Source organism: Syngnathoides biaculeatus, chromosome 8 (assembly GCF_019802595.1).
Source record: "Syngnathoides biaculeatus isolate LvHL_M chromosome 8, ASM1980259v1, whole genome shotgun sequence".
Lineage (NCBI taxonomy): Eukaryota > Metazoa > Chordata > Actinopteri > Syngnathiformes > Syngnathidae > Syngnathoides > Syngnathoides biaculeatus.
This window is the reverse complement of record NC_084647.1, coordinates 19,724,402-19,749,034: the sequence shown is the minus strand read 5'-3', so window position 1 is coordinate 19,749,034 and position 24,633 is coordinate 19,724,402. Positions and strand designations below refer to the sequence as shown.

The 24,633-nt window shown below is 42.4% G+C and overlaps 2 protein-coding genes across 4 annotated transcripts in view; one reads left to right on the top strand and one right to left on the bottom strand.

Moving 5' to 3' along the window:
- Positions 1–1,764, bottom strand: part of ankrd13b (ankyrin repeat domain 13B) — a 35,738-nt gene extending 33,974 nt beyond the window's left edge. Inside the window, exon 1 of the mRNA XM_061828400.1 lies at positions 1,114–1,764. The gene's annotated coding sequence lies outside the window, so the exon portion shown is untranslated. The remainder of the gene's footprint in view (positions 1–1,113) is intronic.
- Positions 230–24,607, top strand: git1 (G protein-coupled receptor kinase interacting ArfGAP 1). Of its 3 annotated transcripts, XM_061828395.1 has the most exons (22): positions 230–525; positions 613–675; positions 5,358–5,491; positions 6,457–6,569; positions 7,171–7,276; positions 7,665–7,751; positions 7,841–7,971; positions 8,091–8,185; positions 8,260–8,302; positions 8,831–8,857; positions 10,323–10,371; positions 11,490–11,562; positions 12,122–12,219; positions 12,901–13,012; positions 13,958–14,082; positions 14,866–15,018; positions 16,839–17,174; positions 19,983–20,066; positions 20,383–20,495; positions 20,595–20,765; positions 21,053–21,116; positions 21,877–24,607. In XM_061828395.1, the coding sequence occupies exons 2-22, from the start codon at positions 624–626 to the stop codon at positions 22,090–22,092; spliced, it is 2,382 nt and encodes a 793-aa protein (XP_061684379.1). In that variant the 5' UTR covers positions 230–525; positions 613–623; the 3' UTR covers positions 22,093–24,607. The 3 variants fall into 3 exon arrangements, with proteins under 3 accessions (XP_061684379.1, XP_061684382.1, XP_061684381.1); XM_061828398.1 differs by having other exon boundaries at positions 231–675; positions 20,383–20,459; XM_061828397.1 differs by lacking the exon at positions 8,831–8,857 and having other exon boundaries at positions 231–675.
- The last annotated feature ends 26 nt before the right edge of the window (positions 24,608–24,633 follow it).

Sequence of the window (24,633 nt, the reverse complement as noted above, 5' to 3'; positions counted from 1 at the left end):
TATATATATATATATATATATATTTCAGACTTTTGCAGGTTTTTTTTTAACTTACTCTAGCAGAATCAGTACTTTTTATTAATACATTATCTTTATCTCAACTTAAAGAAATTGGAAAAATCGACATTTTCCCATTGCTTGTACTTTTATTTCTGGTGTTGCACAGAACTGTATTTAGTTTTCCAAAAGGATGTCATCTTTCAAGGGGGGGAATGTAACTCACAGAGTGTAAGCGCAGGGATGTTGGATGTGTGTCAGCCAGGGAGGTAGCTGCCGTCTCCCGGCCACTTGCTGCCAGTGCAGTTCCACACATGAAAAGTGCTGCGGAAAGCGCACGCTTACAATGTGCAGCGATAATGTTCACGCATACGCGATTTTGAATCGGGATACATAATACAAAGTGAACTTGGCCAATGCGTGGAGCGAATGAACCAGGGGGAAACGTCTTCTCTCAGCCGCCGGCCGGGAAAACCTCTCACGCCAGCCGGCTTCCGGGGATTGAGAGGGTCCGCATCGGCTGACGGGGTGACGGCAGACGTCGGTCTTGTGGTTCGGGGTGGGGGGAAAGGGCGAAGTCGCACATCATCCCCGACATCCACCTCTCGATTTCAGACACTTCCGATATGTCAAGAAAGCTACAGCGGACGGAGATCTGCGCCGACTGCAGCGCGCCAGGTAGGAAATGCGAAGACACGGGAAAACGCTTAGCCGGTCGAGAACGTCAGCAGAGCGGCAAGTCTGGGCGAAAAGGGCGGAGGTTGGACGCTCGCTCTGCGGATGGGCAGAGCAGGAAAACGTCCAGTGCTGCGATGCGTCGCTTGGGCCTAACATATTGAGCGAAAATAGGCGTGTATGTGCGGGAGATAGAATTAGCTCGCCATTCTTGCACCTTTAGAAAATAGGCTTGTGAGTTTATTTGCCAAGGTCGTCTTGTGCTGTGGACACTTTATATTGCTTTTGAACCGAAGAGTTTTTTTTTTGTGAGCCTTGACACTAGCATAGCTGTGCTAGGAAATTGGCGAATTTCGCTGTTTGTGTGCCCCTTTAAAACATATATGTATAAATATATACCATGTTTGCACGTTGAATAAATGTGAAAAATATTTATCTCACCGAACCATGAGTTTGTTTGGTATCTCGAGTTGTGGCGTGTCGTGTTTTAAGTCGTTTCATCGCCACAGTTGCCAGTGTAGCTAACGCACTAGCCAAGCTCGCCAGCAAACTTTGGCTAAATGACAAGTTTTCCCGAAGATGTAACACTTTATGCGTCAACTGTCAATTATTTGTAGCGGCATGTCGCAGTTTTTCCCCCCCAAGATAATTATCATCAAACAAAAATATTTTCGTGTTTGAGTCCAAACGATAAAGCGGTGAACGTTTTGTTTACCACAATGATTGCATTGTTACGGTACAACAAATCAACTTGAAGTACTGCGAGTAATTCCTGGACACCAATGACGATATTTACCGTCTTTGCACTTGCCTGTTATGTTATGGTGGCAGGGGGATTAAATAAAACTAAAAAGAGCTGCTACATTAATTTCTACTTCAGTGGTTTTAATCTGCTCAGTGCTCACGTTTAGTTCGGACTCGGGCTCATATTTATTGGTGCTTGCGTGTGCTGCCTGCACTCATTCATGTGCACATGCATTACAGCTGCTGCTCTTTTCCTGCTGATGTCTCCGAATGCACTGCATGTGTATTCAAAGCCTTCAAAATTGCTTCATGGTCCCACTGCTCTGTGCATTCTGGCTACACCTTGCAAATCCGCCCCCCCCCCCCCCCCCATACTAACCTCAGCATCTTGCTGCATTCCATCTCAATAAAGTAACCAGCACTTTTCAACATCCGTTAAATGAATGAAATGGTGACTAAATTAGATTTCGTTCTCATTTTCCAAATGATAGCGTTAAATATGTTCCTCCTGCTAAAACACTCAATCTTTTTTTAAGAGTTTCCATTTCATCGTGTGTGTCCCACTCTTAGATGTGCACATAAAAAGTGTTTTTGTTTGGCAAAATTCTGAGCGAGCGTGTGATGACAGGCCACCAGCCAGCTTTGTTGCATTTCTGCACAGGATAACAAAGTGATGGAAACAGTCGTAGTCAATCCACAGGTGGACTTACTGTTACACCATGTCAATGTGTGCTGTTTTTCATCAAACTTGTACATTTGTATTCATGCAGTCACACATGAAACTGATGGATTGGGAGTGCAGTTGTGGTCATTGTTTCGAACGGTAAATGTCTCCCGTTTGCGATATTTCCGCCCCATGTTTGCCCTTGGTTAAAATTCAGTTGTTCAGGAATAAAAACATGACTGGAAAACTACCAAATAATGCATCATGGCATCAAATACTGTTTGACATCCACTTCAATGTAAATGAGTAAAATCTGATTACAGTAAACATTTGAAATCACTTTTAGGCCATGAATATAAAACAACCAAATGACTAACACCGTTTCAATACTTGAGTGTACCTTCTTGTGCCATGTCAAGAGGGATCCTTATCTTATATGAAAAACACGTGGCCATAAATCTAAAACATTCAAAAGAAACAATAATGTTGATAACTGAGTGTGCTGACGTGATGTATTCTTATGCCCCATGTAAAATATTTGAGCTCATATTGTGCTGTTTGTAACCTCAAAATCACATAGATTGAGTCTCGGAATCACCGTAAATCTGTATACTGTGGAACCTCAAGTTGTACGCTGGCTTTTCCTTCTGCTTCTTTTCTTATATTTTTCAGAATTCTTTTATTGCAAAAAGCCAAAGGAAAAAGCAAAACACACACAATCACACCAATCATAATCACACGGTTAATCCTTTGATACTTTGGTAATTGAAATAGTGTCGATTGAGGTAAGCTGCAGGCTTGCGGTCATGCATTGACAGTTTTGACGTGCTAATGTTTGATGACATTGTGAGGCCGTCCCCCAAAATATTGCATTTTGGTCAAAATCAAATTTACAGTCTTCTTTAGAATTGAAGGTGCCCCTGTTTATTTCAAAGTGTGAATACAACGTGTATAATTGCACTGTGCATCAGTATGTCCTTGTCCATAAACTGTAGGAGCAATGAGAAGACATTATGAATTGTGAAACTAGGGTTTTTTTTAATTAATGATTTATGACCTGTTTCACGACGCATGATGTCGTGACATGCTTGCATGTTTCTGCAGCCAGTAAGAGAATTTCATCAAATGATGGACTATTTTGGTCTCACTAATACACTGCACCCAGGCGTTCTCATCCCAGCTTGCACGTGACGAATGATCGTGGATGTGTGTTTGTGCACGCTGGCGCGTTTCGACATTGCATGCTGTGTTCACACTGGAAGGCCAGTGAGAGCATAACATGACCTAGACTGAATGACTGCTCTGCCACATCTTTAGTTTTGCATTTTCCTTCGTACTCACCAAGTCATTTTCCCTGCTCTGGTGTGATGTGTGATAGGTAGGTCAACTTGAGGGGAAACTGAATAAATTATATCACAATTAGAAGTTGTAGTGTTGTGTAACTTACACTGTATTGTGTGGGGGAAACAATAGATTGTGTCCACCTTTATTTACAAAGTGTGTACTTCGTCAAAGCATCTTCCACCTTTACTACATCGGACAAAAGACTATTTTCCTGCCATATCTTCCTTGTTATGACGACCTCTTCTGTAGTGGAATGCCTCAGATGATAGAATCCAGCCCGAATGTTTCGGGTTTGAGGCTGGGAGCCCCGTGATCGTATGCCGTTGCTCCTGATGCTGCATCATCAGAAGATGAATGAGGGAACTCTATGAAAGGGTTTTGGATTCCTTGATGGTAGAAAATTGTTGTAAGCCCAGTTACCATACGGTTCTCCTTAAGTCTGGACACTTCAGTAAAACCGCATATTTCCAAGAAATGGCATTTTCAAAAAATATTTTACTGAATTGGAATACTATATTAACAGCTAACATCTTGAATTTATTTTCACCGATAGAAAGTATTTTGTGCAGTACAGTATTCAGTGTAACTCAACAAAATCGGTTTTGGCATGCTGTTTGTCTTAGTAATCAGTTCCAGGGTGCAACTGTCACTTTCATGAACCCTTAACAGCTGTCCAGGCAATTAACCCATCCATGGGTAGGGTGGCATTTTTTTTGCCTTATTGAGACAAAAGTCTCCTAACAGGCCACAATCAAAGAAATAACACTTCTTTTTCGTTGAACGCACAAGACAAAGGGCAAAAAAGATGTACCCTCTCGTGGGCAGTGTCCCAAAACTGGGGCGGGTATGTTATCATTTCTGGGAAGTGGTACATAGTAGAGATATGTTTATTAATTAATTCTTATTGTAGAACAATTCTTACACATTAATAATACTGATGAATTAGCATTTTGAAGACAAACTTGGTTGCATCCTGACCTTTCTCCCTTTCTTCTCTTGGAAAACGCTGCATGTGTACTTGAGGCAGCCATGTTGGGTCAGGAAGGAAAGGGAATTAACTCCGTGCTAACTTTGACTGATGAGTTATCCTTTCATGATATCAAATTATGGCTTCAGATTAAAACACTTAAATATTTTTGACATACTAGAAGATATAATGGGTGAAAATCATGATGTCCCAAAAATGGGACGCTACCCATGAATGGGTTTAATTTTTTCAATTTGAACTTTCTCAACGCTTATATTTTATATGCACTAAGTGTAATTTTTTTTTCTCTGATTGCACATTTTCTCTGATTGAAAAATGAATAAATTACACTTTTGTCTCCGATCTTTTCCGAGTTTAATAGAAACAGGTCTATCAAAAAAAATATGATGACATCTGCCATATTGATATACCTGGAATTTGGTCTACCTTTGGAGGTGTATTTTCCCTCCAAATTCTGGACAAATCCTGAATTGTATGACTTGGGGCCATTCAACTTTAGAGGTTTTCATTTGATTCACTTGAATTCACTTGAGTTTAAAATCTCAACAGGGCGGCAGCCCATGTCTTCATGGCAAGAGATGACACAAAAATGTCCTGTTGTTGGGAAGTCAAGGTCAGATCAAATCCACATGGTCCGTAGATGGTCTGGGATTGGTTGACGGCCAGTCCAGTGTGTACCCTTTCTCTCGTCCAAAGTCAGCATGGATAGGATTCTCGCTCACCTGCTACCCTTGTGAGGATAAGCAGTACAAAAAATAGATGGATGGTTCAATTCTAGATGGTTGCTTTGTAAAGAAGAACCTGTCTTGTTATACAATTTTTATCTTGTTGAATGATTTCATTGTCATATAAAATGTGCAAATATCCCATATATATATATATATATTATATATATATATATATATATATATATATATATATATATATGCATTTATTGTTTTTCAGACCCGGGCTGGACCAGTATCAACCGAGGGGTACTGATCTGCGATGAGTGCTGTTCAGTCCACCGCAGTTTAGGCCGCCATATCTCCATAGTCAAGCACCTGAGGCACAGCGGATGGCCACCTGCATTAATGCAGGTAAGACTAAACAATAATAATCTACTACGAAAATTGGCTGGCATAATCTGCAATTGGCTGGGAGGAAAAAATGCCAAATGACCAAGTGGACAATATTGCCAAGTATAGTATTTGAACACCCTGCTATATTCCAAGTTCTCCCACTTAGAAATCATGGAGGAGTCTGAAATTGATTTTTTTAACGACTTGTGTGATACAGGTGCAAATAAACATTTGAACACCCGAGAAAACCAATGTTAATATTTGGTACAGTAGCCTTTGTTTTCAATTACAGAGGTCAAATGTTTCCTTTAGTTGTTCACCAGGTTTCCACACACTGCAGGATGGATTTTGGCCCAGTCCTCCACACAGATCTTCTCTAGATCAGACAGGTTTCTGGGCTGTCGCTGAGATACACGGAGTTTCAGCTTCCTCTAAAGATTTTTTTATTGGGTTAGGTCTGGAGACTGGCCAGAACCTTGATATGCTTTTTACGGAGCCACTCCTTGGTTTTCCTGGCTGTGTGCTCCGGGCCATTGTCATGTTGAAAGACCCAGCCACGACCCATCTTCATTGATCTGACTGAGGGAAAGAGGTCGCTCCCCCAAAATCTCACAATAAATGGCCGCGGTCATCCTCTCCTTAATACAGTGCAGTCGTCCTGTCCCATGTGCAGAAAAATACCCCCAAAGCATAATGCCACAACCACCATGCTTCACAGTAGGGATGGTGTTCTTGGGATGGAAGAATAAATAAATAAAGAAGTGAACATGTGAACTGCTTATCAAGTATGTCATGCTTTTCCGTGATTGATGCTGTATTTTTATTAATGAGGTCACAGATCGCCTCAATTTGTTGCATCACAGTTGCTTCGTACATTGCGGTATTGTTACAGCGCCTCGATTTGGTTCTGATATTAAGCGCTGTGACGGTCAACGTGGAAAGAGCGCTGCTGATTCACTTCCCTGCTTTTTGTAATTGTTCAGATGGTTCAAACTTTGGCTGGCAATGGGGCTAACTCCATATGGGAACATAGTCTTCTGGATCCCGCTCAGGTACAGAGTGGCCGAAGGAAACCCAACCCACAGGACAAAGTCCAGTAAGCGTACTCACTCTCTACCTAAAGTACTGCAGTGGTACCTCATCTTATGAAATTAAACTGTTCCGGAAGTCGTTTCGCGATTTCAATTTTTCACAAGTAGAAGCGCATTGTACATGTACGTAGCGTAATCCGTTCCAAGCCCCCCCAAAAAGAATCGTGGGTAAAGATTGACGTCCCTCTGAGCCAATGGGATGCCAGGAAGATGCTACAGCGATAGCCAATGGGAGAGCAACTCTATCGCGCCACACAAACCAAAATATAGGATGTTTACGTTTGGTGGAATTTGGGGAAAATAGTGCCTTTTCTTTTCTTTTTTTTTTTTTTTGTATCCGGAATTTCCTTCGTAACAAGAGAGTCTTCTGAGGAGGCGTTTTGTAATCTGAAATTTTCGTAACTAGAGACGTTTGTAAGTAGAGGTACCACTCTACTGTAATGTAATACCACTTGATGGTCATTCAATACTTTTCATTGACCAAAGAGTCAAAATTACAAGATTGCATCAGTTTCTTTACTTGGACTGACATTGTGTGTTTAGTATAACATTGGTAAATGCCTTTTGAGGTTTGTTCATATTATTCTACAATTCCTCCCTGCACAGTCCCACAAAGTCTGAGTTCATCAGAGCCAAATACCAGATGCTAGCCTTTGTGCACAAGCTACCCTGTCGCGACGACGATGGCGTGACTACCAAGGACCTCAGCAAGGTGAGTGCACAACTGAGGACACTTGAGTCATCATCCTAGCATAGTCATCAATATTTGGACTCAGCCGTACTGTAGCATTTCACGTGTAAGCTTAGAGGATGTTTAATTAACAGATGTCAGTGGGAGATCCCGCACCTAAAACATGTTCATGTAGACACTTGTGCACGCATGAAGACTCGCTTACTAACCCCCCCCCCCCATGGCACAACGTGAATTGAATGACAAAGCAGGATCCAATAATGACCTGTGTTGCAGCGGAGATTCTGTGGGTTGATAAGAAGGATGTGGCTGTTTCATGATCTCAACATCATGTTTAATCTCCCCCTCCTGTCTTTTTTTTTTGCCCTCCCCCTTGGATTTGTCTTGACTTTCAATGTTTTCCCGTCAGCAACTTCACTCAAGTGTACGAACAGGAAGTTTAGAGACGTGTCTTCGGCTGCTGTCCCTCGGCGCTCAGGCCAACTTCTTCCACCCGGTATGTGAATGACACACGGGACTAGCTAAACAGACTCGGCTGTACTTTAGACTTGTCTCGACACTCTTCTGTCCCCCTGACCTCCCCAGGAGAAGGGAACCACGCCTCTCCATGTAGCAGCCAAGGCGGGGCAGATTTTACAAGCGGAGCTACTAGTGGTATATGGCGCTGACCCCGGGGCACCTGACATCAACGGACGCACACCCATGGATTACGCCAGGTAAAGTCCAGTGGGGGAAAAAAAAAAAAAAAAATCAAATGACACTCTTTTCTACTTGTGTATCCAATATTATTTTGGAATGTATTCCAGAAGTAATTTGGTCCCGTTGCATCTTTTAGGCAGGCGGGTCACATAGAGTTAGCCGAGCGACTGGTTGAGTGTCAATACGAGTTGACGGACAGGTTGGCTTTCTACCTGTGTGGGCGACGCCCAGGTAAGACATTGCCTGAACGGTGACAAAAAATAATGAGTTGTCATACAGTTTTTATCATGTCCTTTACCCTTCAGATCACAAGAATGGACATTATATCATCCCTCAAATGGCAGACAGGTATGGACCATAAGCTTTTTGTACTATTAATGCATGATAAATATTATTAAGTTGTAATAAAATTAATACAATTTGATGCATCTTAATACTGTGACATGAGGGTGCTGGCTAATTTTGGTATATTTGAACCCACTTTTAAACACTGATAAAATGCTTCAGCCGTTCCAGGTATAGATATAGATATTCGGTGTTTTAGATTTTTATTTTTTTTATTTTTCATCAACAGGTGGTTTAAGTTATTGGCTCAAAATTGATAATAAAATGTATAAATCGTCAATATCTGAGTGCTGCCAAAGGATGCTGAAGAATTTATAGTTGTAGAATATACAGGGCAGTATACTGCAAAATCATTTTGTTACCAACAAGATCTTTATTGTCAGACCTGCATGTCACTTCACTCGTTCTGGTGACTGGTACCTGTGGATAAGAACGTGTTAAGCTGGTTCTCTACCCTTCTTTCTGTCTGTTTCTTCCCTTTTGCTCACTCTTTTTCTGTTCTCTCCATTTTGCTTCGCTCGGTGGAGCCAGAGCTCGTCCTAAGTGCCCATCACAGAGGTATCTTTACTTTCTTGTTCCTCTTTCCCCCCGCAAAAAAAAATCTCTCTTCATTTTAAACACTGTTTCTGAGCCCCTGTCTGTTGTACATTTCCCCATTGTACAAAGAGCGCTCACAGATGGAGGGAAATTATTAGGATTTCATGTTTTACCACCAGAAAAGAAGCAAGTAGATCAAAGGTGTCAAACTCAAGACCCGGGGGCCGGATATGGTCCGCCACATGATTTTATGTGGCCCACAAGACAAATCTAGTGTGTCAACTTCTATGATTCATGTGAAAATCCGTACTAAAATGTACATCCATCCATTTTCTGAGCTGCTTATCCTCACAGGGGTCGCAAGACTGCTACAGCCAATCCCAGCAATCTTCGGGCAGAAGGCGGGGTACACCCTCAGCTAGTTGCCAGCCACTTGCAGGGCACATGTAAACAATCAATCATTCGCACATACATTCACACCTATGGATAATTTAGAGCCTTCAGTTAACCCACCATGCATGTTTTGGGGATGTGAGAGGAAACCGGAGAGCCTGGCGAAAACCCGCACAAGGACATGGAGAACATGGAAATGCCACACAGGTTGGGCTGGGATTTGAATCCCACTCCTCAGAATTGTGAGCCAGATGCTCCAACCAGTCGCCCACCGTGCCACCTCTCGCCAACTTTCAAATTGTCATATACCATAAATCAAGGCTCAGCAACCTTTTTGAAGCTGAGGGCTACTTCGTGAGCAGCGATCGTATGAAGGGCTACGTGACCTGTTTGCGGCAAATTTCAGACTCGGTTCATTACAAGTACAGTACATAAAGTATATATATTTTAATTTATTGTAGTAAATGACATTACAGGTATTTTTAAATTTTAATTCACGTAAGCAAGTCAGATTTAGAATTTAAAGCACAAATAATAGTAACAATTTGTGGCCTGTGGTATTTTTAGAACATATCTCGCAGGCACCTTATATGGTCCTAACGGGCTACCATTCGCCCGCGGGCACCGCATTGGTCACCCCTGCCATAAATGATAAATTTGAGATATTGCACGCTTTCATGCTATTCCAAAAGTAATTTATGAATTGATGATGTAAGTATGATGAGGTGATCAAACATTTTTATGGTTTCACAATCATAACGGCCCTCTGAGGAAAAAGGTAAATACAATGCGGCAAAAATTAGTTTGACACCCCTGCAGTAATTGAACACGGGTTAATTCATAAAGTAGCAAGAGCTTGGCAACTTTTGTCTGCCCAGCTGTAGCCTTCAGCATCCCAGTTTCATCCTCCCTCAGAGACGGTAAAACCGTCCAAATCCAAACGTCCTTGCTGTCTCTGTCTCCTAACTTCCTCATCTCACCTTGTCACCATGTTGTCCACCATGTTCAACACTCTCCTTCCAAGTATGTCTCATTGACTGTCTATTCGCTGTGCTGTTCATTTTACTTTACCCCCATTTTTTTCCCCCCTCAGTCTGGACCTCTCAGAACTGGCCAAGGCGGCAAAGAAAAAGCTTCAAGCGGTAATCCATTTTTTGTCATCTTTTGAAATGATTTTTTGCGGCTGTCATGGTGCAAACTGCATCCCCACTGATGAGCACTTGTTGAGTTAATGACATCACTCCAAACAGAGAGGAGGGACTTTCCAAGTACATTCAGTGTTGCTGATGATGGCACTTTCGTCACTGTAATTAGTGATGTTTCCGTCCCTTCTTTTGCAAATGACTTTTAAAAAGCAGTTTCTCACTACTTATTATCCGTCCATCCATTTACTTAGCTGCTTATCCTCACGAGGGTCGCGGGGAGTGCTGGAATCTATCCCAGCTGTCAACGGATAGGAGGCAGGGTACACCCTGAACTGGTTGCCAGGCAATCGCAAGGCACATGGAGACAAACAGCCGCACTCACAATCACAGGGGCAATTTAGAGTGTCCAATTAATGTTGCATGTTTTTGGGATGTGGGAGGAAACCGGAGTGCCCGGAGGAAACCCACGCATGCACGGGGAGAACATGCAAACACCACACAGGCGGGGCCGGGATTAATTATGAGACCTCAAAATTGTGAGGCCAACACTTTCCAGCTGATCCACTGTGCCCACTACTTATTACTGTTCCCCATATTAATTGGTATTACTAATGACACCTTTTTATATATATTTTTTAAACTTTATTTTAGTACATTTTTTTACTTTTAACCACAACTGGTAGACATTCTGTACTTCAGGCTCTAGTTTCAGTTTTTTCTACACTATAAAAAGATTCACCAATAACTGTCACATAGTTTCCAGATAGTTGGCACATCTACATGTACTTCAAAGCATTTTCAACAAAATATTCTCCATAACAGTCAAATGGTAATGTTTTAAACACTTGGTACTACTGTAAATTCTTTTAATGAAGTTGGCATGTCCCGGTGAGAAATGTTTTATCAGAAGTTGAAAATAAATAAATACAGATATGCACACCTTGGATCTAGCAAAATATAATTATTAAAACATCTGCATTACACGACAGAAAATGTTCATACTTTGCATATATTAATGACTTTCTGGTTCTGAAGTTGATATTGCCGTTGGATGCTTTAAATGCATGTTTATGTAAATATACATATATATATATATTTGTCTGCTTGCTTGGCAGCTTAATAATCGTCTGTTTGAGGAGCTCGCGATGGATGTCTACGATGAAGTGGATCGCAGAGAAAATGACGCGGGTGAGCCACGTCGCTTTTTGAGGAAGAAATAAAGTAACTTATCTGTTGCCCCTTGTACCAAGTAGCTGTTTGAATTTGAACAGTCTTCAAGATTGTTGACAGGAATTCATTCAAAAAAGGAAAGACACACACACACGGGGAAAAATGTGTTCGTAGACACTGAAAATTCGAAACTGAGTTTGTAGCAGGAAAAAATGTTTAGGAGTGAGGGAGGAGAGAGGGAGAAGGAGGAGGAGAGACAGTGGGGAACTGCCTCCCAAATTCTTAGGTTTCTCCTCCACGTCCTCCCCCCCCCCTCTTTCTTGAGAGAAGTAGCAGTAAAATTTGCTTCTTGACTCTTGCATCGGAGGTAAGTGAAGAGGACACAAACGCACACACACACACACACACACACACACACACACACAGGGCGGTACTCAGAACAATTGTGCATGTTGTCAAATGTGTTATTTTGGAGTACATAGCTGTGCGGGAGGGTTTTGGCTGCGTTACGATACAAGCAAGAGCTTGTTACTAAACCACACACATTTATTTTTGGTCCTCATGCTTGTGTCTCCAGTGTGGCTTACTACACAGAACCACAGTACTCTGGTTACGGAACGAAGCGCTGTGCCCTTTCTACCAGTCAATCCCGAGTACTCTGCCACGCGAAACCAGGTAAATCAACACATGCACATTCTTACTGTATGAATGACAAAAAAAAACAATACACAGATAAGAAAGATGATGATTTTTTTTAAATGAAATCTGGGTGTGTCTTTATTTGTGGTGGATAGACAGATGTGATAAAAGGGTGGCTTACATCCCGTCTTGCGCAGACTATAAGCAAAAAATCAACTTTTGTATCACTTATTTAGATCTCTGTCGCCTTTGAGTGTAAACATGAACTTTTCCACATGTGAAGTTCAAAAGAAACACATAACCACATTTATGCTGTTCACATGTTCATTCTGCTATGGGAAACTAGTTAATGAAAACTAATACGACACTAGCATAATTGTTATAGTTTAACTTGAGAGTTAAGCATTTTTCTTCCCTTTTAAATTCCTGACTTTGCTCATATTTATTTGTGCATATGCACTCTAATGATGGCTTGTGTTTGTGTGGGTTTGAAATGTTCAAGATGACTGTATTTTTCCACAGCACATGGTCGTTGACCACAGTAGTCTCACTGGCAGTGAACGACAAGTTTTTTTTTTTTTTTGCTGGATTTTTATGTTGTGAAATTAGTGATAGCTGATGCATTTGAAGTGAATTTTAGTTCAGGGTGACAAACATTTAGTTTGAAAACTTTCTCATCTTACACCGCATGTTCCATTTTCTCTGTTTCCTCCACAGGGCCGTCAGAAACTTGCACGTTTCAACGCTCGGGAGTTTGCGACGCTCATCATTGACATCCTGAGTGATGCCAAAAGGAGACAGCAGGGGAAAGGGCTCAGCAGTCCAACTGGTGAGGAAGTTGCAAAGCCAGAGCTTATGTCATATGTTTTAAATTTTCAAATTATGACAAAAAGCAATTGCCGTGCACATTTGTAATTCCATATAGTATAAAATACATCAATCTAGCTGGACATAAAGTTAACTAGAAATGAAGCGCACATCTTTAAGAAATATTTTGTCATTGAAGAATATCCCCTGATTGAGTGGACCAATAACACAAATAAATCTTTATTTATTTTAGTCTATCAAAAAAAAAAAAATCAGATCAAGTTATAATGACAACGAAGGATGCTTGCCCCACATTTCTTGTTTGGGGAAGAGTCATGCAAATATAGTAGATGAAATGAGTACTACCAAAGAGATAAATGATATTACTTAATCTATACAGTCTACCACTTGGTTATTACAGGCCAAGGTCACGTAACTTTTTGTACACGTCAAGCATGGAAAGAATTATGTTTCTTGACAAGCAAAATGGAATTTATATAGTGATCCAGTACATATCACTCCCATGTGGAAACTTGTGTCCACATTTTGTCAATTTCATTTTTTTTATTTCCAGGGAGCTATACTATTGGTCAGGTCGTGATGCTTTTGTTATTTTTATTTTTTACAAATCACTGACCAATTTAAAGTGTTGAAAATGGCTTACTGTCTTTGGGATTGCAATGTTGATGGTTTAACAAATGTTTTTTTTTTTTTTTTTTTGGCACGTTTTGTCAAAGCTGTCACTGCTTCCTGCTGTGACGTGTGTAAAAACAAGTATAGGGTGGACTCAGTCGGGTCAGGGAACTTATTTTGAAGAATGATCGACCCGATCTAATTTTTTTCGGCCCCCGAACTCACCAGGAAGCAGTGACAGCTCTGTCGAAGGCTGTAATGACAGCTGAAACTGTCAGCAAGGTAAGTGATTTTCTCTTCAATGGAGGAATTAAAAAAATGTTCCCCCTCGCAGATCCCTTGGACCTGGGATTTGACGATGACCAACATGACTATGATAGTGTAGCTTCTGATGAAGACACAGACAGCGAGCTGACCACCCAAAATAACAACAACACACAACGCAACAATCGTGCAAAGGTACCCCAATGGAACAAAATCACAATTCCAACTTAAAATATCAAAGTAGGCCAATTCATGGCTTCTTCTGCGACTGCATGTCCCAGCATGCTACACTCGCTGTGGCTTCACTGAGTGCTGCCGCATTGCTCCTGAGTGACATCACTTGCCACATTTGGGGTTCTGTCACAGAGGGATTGTTCATACACACACAGAGAGAGAGAGAGAGAGAGAGGAAAAAGTGACTGAGTGGCACTGGCACAGTGCAGTATTTATGCACCTGGAATGAAATATGGAGTTTACTGTAGATAGGTGCTAAATTCATTTGTTTGAACTCATACTGATTACTGATGAATATGTTTTTGAAAGATATTCCTTCCTTTTGGTCCATTTTTAGGGAGTGCTGTCGAATGGGGTCAGGCATGTTCTGAGGTCACAGGAAGTGGGGGCGGATGTTGCATGGGGAGCTCTTCTGTGTGTTGGATCAGCTGCAGCTCTGGCCCTCAGGCAGCTGGACAGCTTCTTCCTTTTTGCACATCGCTAAGCTCTGTTTTAATTCAAAGCCATGTAAAGGGAATTCAGAGATTTGTTTCCAAATACAGTACATGTTTGAAGACTCACAGTGCCGCTTCCTCAAATTCTGTTAAAGATCATCCAAAAAAAGGGGGGGTTAGCTGTTGTGACCACTTTAGAGTGCCTCATTGTTTACTGTATGTACACGCACCTAATGTGGAAACTGGAAAGGGGATCCACATTAGCTTTGTAGCCTAATAGCCATGCCTCTCCTTTCTCCCGTCAAATCAGAGTATGGACTCGTCTGATTTGTCGGACGGGCCCATCACTCTGCAGGAGTACCTGGAGGTCAAGAAAGCCCTGGCCTCCTCGGAAGCCAAGGTGCAGCAGCTGATGAAGGTCAACAACAACCTCAGTGAGGAACTCAGACGGCTTCAGAAAGAGGTAGGATTTGGAAACAGAGCGTGGATGTGACATATATTGCAGAACCTAAGGAGTACATTCAAGGAAACGGAATATTTCATGAGTGTGTGACTGAATGAATGTAAAATATAAGTCCTCGTGAAAGAAATGATTGAAAAAGAGATGAGGACATTGAAACAGACATGTTATGATAATGATCGATTCTGACTGGACGGCAGGATCAAGTTGTGACAATTTGTTGCATATGCAAAGTTTCATCCGTAATGTTGACAGGTAAGTCATTGTGTGTTAGTGCATTTTGGAAATTAGGAAGCTCTCGTAAGGCACTTTGCGTGCTGTTCCACGTTTTACTTCCCAGGAGTCAAACGGTCATGTTTGCTTCGCTTGTTTTCTTTTAGTTTGGATTTTGATTTGCTGATTGTGTTATTTGTGGCTGCATATTCACTGTATTCGTCTAAGTTTGCTTGACTAACATATCGAGCAAATAAAGCCTCATACGCCGACCATATTTTTTTCTTTTTACAATTGTCCAGTTGGGCCGACCGACTAGAAAATAGTGTAACGTGGATTTTTATATATAAAAATGGCATTTTAATGTACAGTTATTTTTTCAAGGTCCTCCTATGTATTTTTAAAAAACAAGCGATAAATTAACCTGCAGTATAATAAACAATATCAAACTTATTTCAGATAATTTCTTTGGACTTATGTTGTTATGAATTACTACGACTTCTCTTATGAATAATCACTCTCGAGTATAATATGCACCACCAAAATCATAAACTGCCTTTTACCTAGATATAATTTTAAAAATAATTTGCAGGTATCCATGCTGAAATTGTATGATCTGTATTTTATAACGTTTTTCAAATAACTGAACTGCTCTGTGCACATGCGTTCCTCACCAACCGCTACGGTAACACACGGTGACGAGCTGCTTGGGCTGACTTCAAAATAATAACACATAGACATCGATGGCTTGGATTTAAAATCATGACATAAAATACTCTTTACGTGATATAGCAAGGAGTCCACCACTGAGAGAAAGCGAACTGTGCCAGCATCCAGTTTGGTTCTGTGGTTCCATTGGATATTAAAGCTAGTTTTAAACCACCATATAGTCCTGCCATTGGCCCTGGTTTCAAGAGTATTTAAAAAAAAAGTCTTTGCTCTTCCAGAGGTCAACCAGTTTGTGGGGACACTATAGCAACCCACCTGTTGTATTCTCATAAAACTGACCTTTGCAGTCATGTCTTCAGTGGAGAAAGCCACACTGCCACCTAGCGGCCGAAGGGACGCGCCGTCCCACACGTGAAATTCTTGGAAAGTGCATCCTGTTAAATAAAACGCACCATCTCCAGTTCACAATCAGAATCAAACATTTATAAATAAGATATGCTAAGTCCATTAAAAATGTGTAAATTGCGAATATATTTGTGGCTCTGAAAAAGTCGCAAGTGGCGGATCTATTTGTGGAAATAATTTTGATAGAAATCCCTTCCCTTGGACAACTACTGAATATTTATATTTTGATTCATGCACACACCCCACTCTTGTCATTGAGCTTGAGAAATACTTTTTTTTGGAGACCTCCTTCCCCTACCCCCCATTTTCTCATCATGTAACATGTCAGTAACGTGTCATTACCGCACTTCTGTCCCACCCCACTAATGATATCAGTTACTACTTGAGGTCCTTTGGATCCCTCGACTTTGCCTGTGCTTATGATTGTTTGTCTTGACGATTCAGTTGATACCCCCCCTCCCCCCACTACCCTTCCCTTCAACCTCTCCATTTACCTCCTCCCATCCTCTGGTCCCTCCCTCCCTCCTCTTATGTAGATCACACGGATGCAGACAGAGAACAGCACGCTGCGGGGCGGCCAGCATGCTGGGGGGCCTGTGGGCCACGGGGTCGGGGGCCCAGGTGGAGGAGGAGCAACCGTCTGGCCGGGTGGACGGGTAGTAATTGGCGGGGGTCTGAGCGTATTGGGGAGAGGAGTCGATAACTCGGGGCTCACGGTGCCCTCCTCGGCCACCTCGCAGTCTCACCCGCATCGACGAGACCGCCAGGCCTTCTCCATGTATGAGCCCGGTGCTGCCCTCAGCCCCGCGGTCCACGGCCCCCCAGCCCTGGACTCCCTGGCAGCCCGTCTGCAGCCTCTCAACGCACCCAGCGTAAGTTTGAACTCTCCCTTCCTACTGGAGGCTCTAATTGGCTCTCCTCGATGGCTGCGAGTCTCACCATTTCTCTTTGAACTATTCTCTTCCTGCACTTCCGCTCCTCCTCCGTCTCTCTCAGAGAAGCACCGCTGTGCCATTCCCATTCAGCTTCAGAAGTGTTGCACTCAAGTCCTGACATCATTAGACCCCTTAATGTTTTGTACCTTTTAGTCACTGATGTGGAAATTGCAGTAAGTGCTATGATTGAGAAAGTTGGATAAAATAGGAAAAATGTTGTCTCTGTTTGTCTGGTGCCTACTCTGAGCCATGATGCTCTTTCCTTCTCCTGCACACTTTTGCATTCCCAGTCTCTTAATTAACAGCCACTTAACATTACAAAGTCCAAAACGCTTACCTGGATTGACTTTCCACTTCCATGATGGTGACTCTCACATACAAGTACTATTCTGCCTTTACAAACACTTTAATGCTCACTTTTCATGTGAATAATCTTTGTTTTTGTGAGTGCATCATAGTCAAGGGCTTTCCTAAAATTTTGCTTTCATTCCATTCACTTTTTTCCAGAACGACAAAGGTACACGTATTCAGAGTTGAGTACATACCTATAGATCTCGTGCACCTACGTCACCGAAGTCACGTGACTGGCCATCTTGCCGGTTAAGCAAAGCATTGTTCAATGCTAAGTCGGTTGGAGACGACATGAAAATACGTCTGGCAGACTTTTATCCGATACCGTTAAACATTTAGAAGGTGATAATAAACCATGGTACGTGGAAAAATAAGAGACATTTGGCATATAGGACCCATATTTAATGCCGAAGTCGGTGTTTTCGCCAATAAGAAATTGGACTGTTAACCCGCTTCCGCTTATCTTGGACAACTGGATATGCACACGTATCTGGTGAGTAAGTCGTTGAGATTTACATGGAAGGGCATCCGGCGTAAAAATTGTGCCAAACATATGTGCGTTCATCTGAGATGACACGCTGTGGCGACCCCGAAAGGGACAAGCCGAAAGAAACTTACTTACTTTGAAAGCGTAGAAAAGTCTGGACGCATACAAATATGTCGTTGCTGGATCTGTTGTCAATCAAGAATAAATCCCACACAGTGATGGAGCCACTCAGATTTTTTTCAATACAAATACCAATATTTAAATAAATGGCCCAAGGTTTTACACATTCAATAACTATGATTGGGGGGAAAAAAAGACAGCAAGTCGGTTCCTCTGTACAGGAAGCGTGTTGCGGCAACATGTTAAACTATTTAGTATTTAAAAAAAAGAAAATAAATGGTCAGTCACAGAGATGTTTACGTAGGTTAATGTGTGGCCGCAACACGCTTCCGTATACCGGGGCTGAAGGCCTATCCTGGCGGTTTATTTTCTTTTTTTAAATATGCATTGGACTCATTTGAGAACAATGCATATTTAAAAAAAAAATACGTCTATCACGGAGAGGTTTACCGAAGTTTAACGTGTGGCCGCAACACGCTTCTGTGTACGTTGCCGACGACTGTTGTTTCTTTTTTTTTTTATGCATTGTTCTCAAATGAGGCAACTTGGCATTATAAATACTTCTTGGGAATTTGAGATTGAGAAGAATAATTCCTCCCGGAAATGAAGTGATCGCTACACAGTTGTGTGTATTTGCTTGGGCACTATACATCACGTTTAATTGCTGAAATCCATCCATATTTTCTGGTCTTTTCAGCTGGTATTCTATAGAATGACCTCTTTGAATATCTGACACGTCTGTTGTAATAACCAACAGCACAACATGTCTCGGGCATTGTGAATATTCTGCTCCGGTTCAAAGTCCCCCACACTGTCGAGCAGCTCTTTTTGACCGCCAACATGGCGCCGTGAAAATGGTGACGTCACGTGCACGAGCTCTATACCATGTACCAACTCCACTTGTACTTTCGGTACTTACAGTACAATTTCAATGACAGATAATGATCAACTAAGGCCTTTTGTTCTTTATTCCTGACGCACGTGATGGTTCGCCGATGTCATGCACCCGCAGTTTAGTGCACACGACTGGCAAGAAGGACTTGTCAGATTTAATTATCGACAGCAGCAAATTAATAAACAGCTGTACAACGTTCTACACCACTTTAAACTACATTTTTTTCGTTAGCGCTTTTTCGATGGGGAAAATGCAACATCATCTTTGTAAAGGCAGAATATTTGACACAGCTGTGTTTCCGCACACATTTTCTGTTTTTATGTTTCGTGCGTAGTCACGCGCTGGTCGGAAGCAGCCATTTTATAGACCCTTTCGTTCAGTCAGTTCAGCTCATCGGACGTCGATCAATGATGGCGCTATCGTCGTGTGTGTCCGCAAACGACTTACCTTGTTTGTCTTTCTGTCTGCCTCCTCACCTGTCTGTCTCACGCTCACTGCAGTGCTGCCGTGCATCCTCCGGATGTAAGCATCCTGTCTGTCATTGTTTGGTTTGCCGTTCATCTTCGCTCTGTGCTTGCCCTCCGCTTATTACGTATGCGCTGTACCACTGGGGAACGTCAGTGTCTTGTGGTCAGTTTTTAGACAGTCTCAGTGTCATACCGTAAGTAACTTGGCACCTGTTTTGTTGATAGATTTTACTCATTAGACGGGTTAACCTTAGAAAACCTTTTGTGATGTTTACAGCAAACAAAACGGCTCTTGCTGACACTTCATCTTTTTTCAATATCAATTTGCTTCCCACTCTACTAATCTTCTCCCCTTCATTTTGTCCATTGCTGTCATTCCACCCCCTTCTTCCTACATCCATCCCGACGGTGCCCTCTGTTCACAGGTGAGGAAGGGGAGTAGCACAGGCGGCTTAACGTCATACGGAGGCCAACATCTGTCTGGATCTTCAGAAATGGGCCGATACATGGTGAGTTCTTACAGTTTACGTACGATGATCACAGAAGGTCATGGACATCGGTGGGTGAAGAAGGATGACGGGATTAAGCAATTTCCATTTCACATTAATGAAAAGATGACCCTGTTTACGTAATGAATGGAAAATGCTATGCAGGGGGAGGCACAACACAACAGATCAACTTGAGTCATAGGCTGAGTCAGGGTCTTTTCAAAGATTGTTCCAAGAAGCTCCATTTGCAAAAAGATCTTGTTTGCAGCATTGATTGTGAATGAGTGGTGAGAGCTCAAGATTCAATGAGCTGACCGATCGTGACACCATCCCCCAGATTCCCAAATCGGAGAAGCACGTCAGCGGTACCGACAGCGACTACGACAACACGCAAACGTACGACCCTTCGATAAGGTCAGACTCGGCGCGTGTCGCAGAAAATATGCACGGGTACTTAAAAAAAACAAATCATGCATTTTGGCTACTTTGAGTACTCCCAAATTGCAAAAGTGGAAGGATGCTTATTAGCACGCATTGTGGTATTTTCAGCATGGGTCGCAGCAGTGAGGAGGAGGGGCGCGGGGAAGCAGAGGAGGGCGTCGAGATGGCCGAGCCGGACCCCACCTTGCCGTGCACGGAGGATGTCATACTAAAGACTGAGCAGGTGACCAAGAACATCCAGGAGCTTCTCAGGGCAGCTCAGGAGTTCAAACATGACAGGTGAGAAGCCGTAATTGGCATAATGATGTGAATAATTGGCTATGCTTGATACTTTCAAAACAGGTTTCATCTGATACATTTGTTTTGGAATTGAATTAGTGCTCGATTTGAAATAAGAAATGCATATTGACAACAAAAAACTGCACTGTATGCTCAGCCATGATTATTTTTTTTTTAAACAGATAATCAACTACAGTGTGACGACATTTTTTGTGCTTTTAACATTCAGCACAAGGTAACAAAAATCAAAATGCCGCTCTCATTGTATTCATCGTAACTCTCCTCAGCTTTGTGCCATGTTCTGAGAAGATCCACTCTGCTGTCACTGAAATGGCCTCACTGTTTCCCAAAGTAAGTTTTTCCCCGACACTCCTTCTTCTTTAGAGCGGGAATAACAGGAGAGAACCGACTATATGCTAATATCACAATTTATTGCACCAAGTTGTTTTTTTGAAAGGTACATACAGTACGGTATTTACATTCACTGTGATCTGTAAGTTGCATGTGTCAGTGAAAACACTCATTTGTAACCTTAAATTTGCACTGATTTTTGTCAATTATGAAATTTTAGATTGCTTATATGATTTGCAACAAGAAGATGTTAACTAGTCAACTAGTACCGTAATTTCTCGAGTATAATGCCCACCCCCAAAGTTGACCTAAAAAAATCTGGAAAACCCTTCCACCAATGAACAATGTGCACCACCAATTTGCCTGCTCAGTATATTAGGAATGCTCTGTATTTGTATTTTGTTAAGTTTGTACTTGTATTGTTTTTCAAAAAACTGTCCGTACAACAATCATTAATAATAAGCACATGTGCTGATGTAATGGTAATATAATCTTGGGACAGGCCACAGGACACGCTTGTCCTGGTCCCTGGAATTGTCGGAACAGAATCCCTCAACCAACTAAAATAATTGCTCAATGATGGCACAACATTTTAATCCTGTTGATAACACATATTTCAGTCTCAAAAAATATGAACTATTTAACACTGTTTATTGAACACTGCATTAAATATTTGTACATAGAGCAGGTTATCCACTACATTACACATCCCAAGTTGTACACAATGAAAATATTTGGTTGCCTCGGCGTCTGTTTGTAGCGGCCAGCCCTGGACGCGGTCCACTCTTCGCTCCGCCTCTTGGCCTCCAGCGCCTCGCGCTTACAGGTGGAGTGCCGGAAGGCAGCGCCTTCGGAGCCCGGCGCTCCCCCGGTGGACTACCAGCTCCTCACTCAGCAGGTCATCCAGTGCGCCTACGACATAGCCAAGGCCGCCAAGCAGCTGGTCACCATCACCACTCGCGAGAAGAAGCAGTGACGCACGGCGAGCTGCGGGGAGGAGGAGGAACGCGGGGGGAAGAGTGACCGAAGGAGCAGCGGGGAGTGAAAATGCATGGAAATATGAAAAATTAAATGAGCACAGAGAAGGAACGCGGTGGAAACTGCGAGCTGCAGAAGCCGACGTGTAAGATAAAAGGCTGGAAGCGGGACGCCAACGAGGAATCATCGTGGTGCTGATTGGGCCGTGAAACACATCCTGACACGTTGCCACTTTATTTAGCCCCTCCCTTCAGCCCGCTCACCTGGACCAACAGAAACTGTGACGGCCCGTCTTCGGCTCTTCTTCTTCTCTGGTTTGCTCCTGCGAGGGCCTTCCGGCGGTGTCTTGTGGAACTCTTTCACGGCATGTTCTGGCATGTTTTTCTTCGTTTCCCTTCGAATGGGCAGATTTGGGACGGGTGTACATCTCTAAGACTTAACACAAACGCTTACACTGGAATAATTGTGATGTATTGTTTTGCCTTTTTTTTTTTTTTTGTATTGATATTTTTACTGACGCGTTTTGTTGTGTTTGTCGTCGTCTCACTTATGATTCTCATTTAGTGGCGCAGGGAGACGTTGTTGAACTTCTTACTGGGATTTAGCTTAGCAGACAACCTGTGAACGGTCCTGAGCAGTTCTCGAGCACTCTTGGGGAGTTTTGACGATTGCTCCTTAAAAGACACACTAAACGGCCGAGGGGTGGGGGGGATCAGGTGCCAAAGTGTTTGGATTGAACGGTTAGACCAAAAACCCCTCGGTCTTGTCTAATGACAGGACAGGACTTGGATCACAATGTTTTAATGAAACCTCAATTGTCTCTTAATGTTAGATTATTTTTTTGTGTTCAACGTTTTTTATTTTCTTTTACAATTTGCCTCATTTTACTGCTCCAGTGGAATCATCTCACAATTAGCCATTGTCGAATGTTGCATTTCAGATATCCAGAATGTTTTTTTTTTTGCTTCATAAATCACTGCCGTCGATCGGAACCCCCCCATATCCAAATTTTGTCACAAATTTATACAATTGATCAGTCCATATGTAGATCTCTTATTTTTGCAAATCTAATGTGTTTAAAATGGCTTAACAAACAATAGTTAATTTGTAATTTCTTTCAAATTATTTGAGCTTCCAGGTGAGCACGATGAAGCCCCATCTTGAATTCTTCCTAATTCTGCGTTGATGCGGTCTGCTGATTCAGCTTCAGCTCACCACATTAAAAACTGTCTTTGAATAGTCAATGTAATCGTAAACAAAGATAGTTGACCTCGCACAGGTCACTGAGTTGGTTGAACCTTGGCCAAAGTGCATCATCGAACAAGCCTGCGAGTTTCTTCTTTTCTTTTTTGTTTTTCCCCATTTGAGCTTGCCAAGTCCCATCCAGCACTTGAGATGAAGCAACGGACCACTTTCAGCACTTCAAATTGTTTGAAATTGCTCGTTTTGTTTGCTGACGCCTATCTGTCGAACGCCTCCGTCGGCAAGAGCCGATTGTTCGCGGTGCCCTAAGAAGACTTGCAATGTATCATTGCTTGATATCGAATGACTTTGCACATTATCATCTCCCGTTTTGACTGGCTGGGATGTGGTTCTGGCTGCCGCAACAACAGGAAAACTTCCATCGACAAAGCTTCCCCCCTGAATCGAGCCTAGAGCCATATATAGATGAAAATATATATTTTCATGCTACTATATTTTATATTAAGCTACATGTTTGGGTTGTGTCTGTGAGGTATTTATGTTCATTTGGTGGCTCAAGTGTGTTTTGGGCTAAGAGTTATTCGCCAAGCGTCTGACTCGGTTTGGCCTAGTAAGTGTGCCGACGCGGTGGCAGGAAAGCGATGTATCAAACGTGTGGCTCGTGCTGTTACAATATTTGTCCCAAACTCCAATTGGGATGAAGTCGCATTAAGTATCATGTGAGGCCCTCGGCTCAAGGTCACAGTTCCAAGTGCATTAGGCGGCCATATGTACAGTGTGGTGGAATAGTTTTGAAAAATGTGTCAAGCATGCTGGGCCCAGCACTACAAGTCATCTCAAATTTGGGAGGGGGGGGGGTCCAAAAATGCACATGGCACCTCTCAGCCCCTAGCTTAGTGGACACCAAGTAGGTTCTCTTGTGTGAATGTTTTTTTTCCCATAATGCCCAGCACACTTTTATTTCTCCATCTGCACCCCCCCTCAAGTCCTCAGCTGGACCAAGCAAGCCTTCCATCAAGCCAGTGATTTCTTTTTGTTTGTTTGTTTGTGTTCGTTTGTCCCCCTTTTCGAGCCCACCCTGATCCTTACACCACTGGCGGCGCTCTGTCGTGTTGCGTTGCTGTCCTTGTGCATCACCTCACGGGCCTACATTTTGGGAGAAGGGTAACTGGAGCCTCGTCTTTTAAAAGAAAACACTCAAAAATTGTATAAACTTAGAGAAAGAGAACAATGACTTAAAAAGGTCAGTCATAATGGAAACTCATAAGCTGTACATTTGTAATAAAAAATAAAACAAGGTAATTGTCGACTTTTCAGCTGGTTTCTTTTCAAAGGC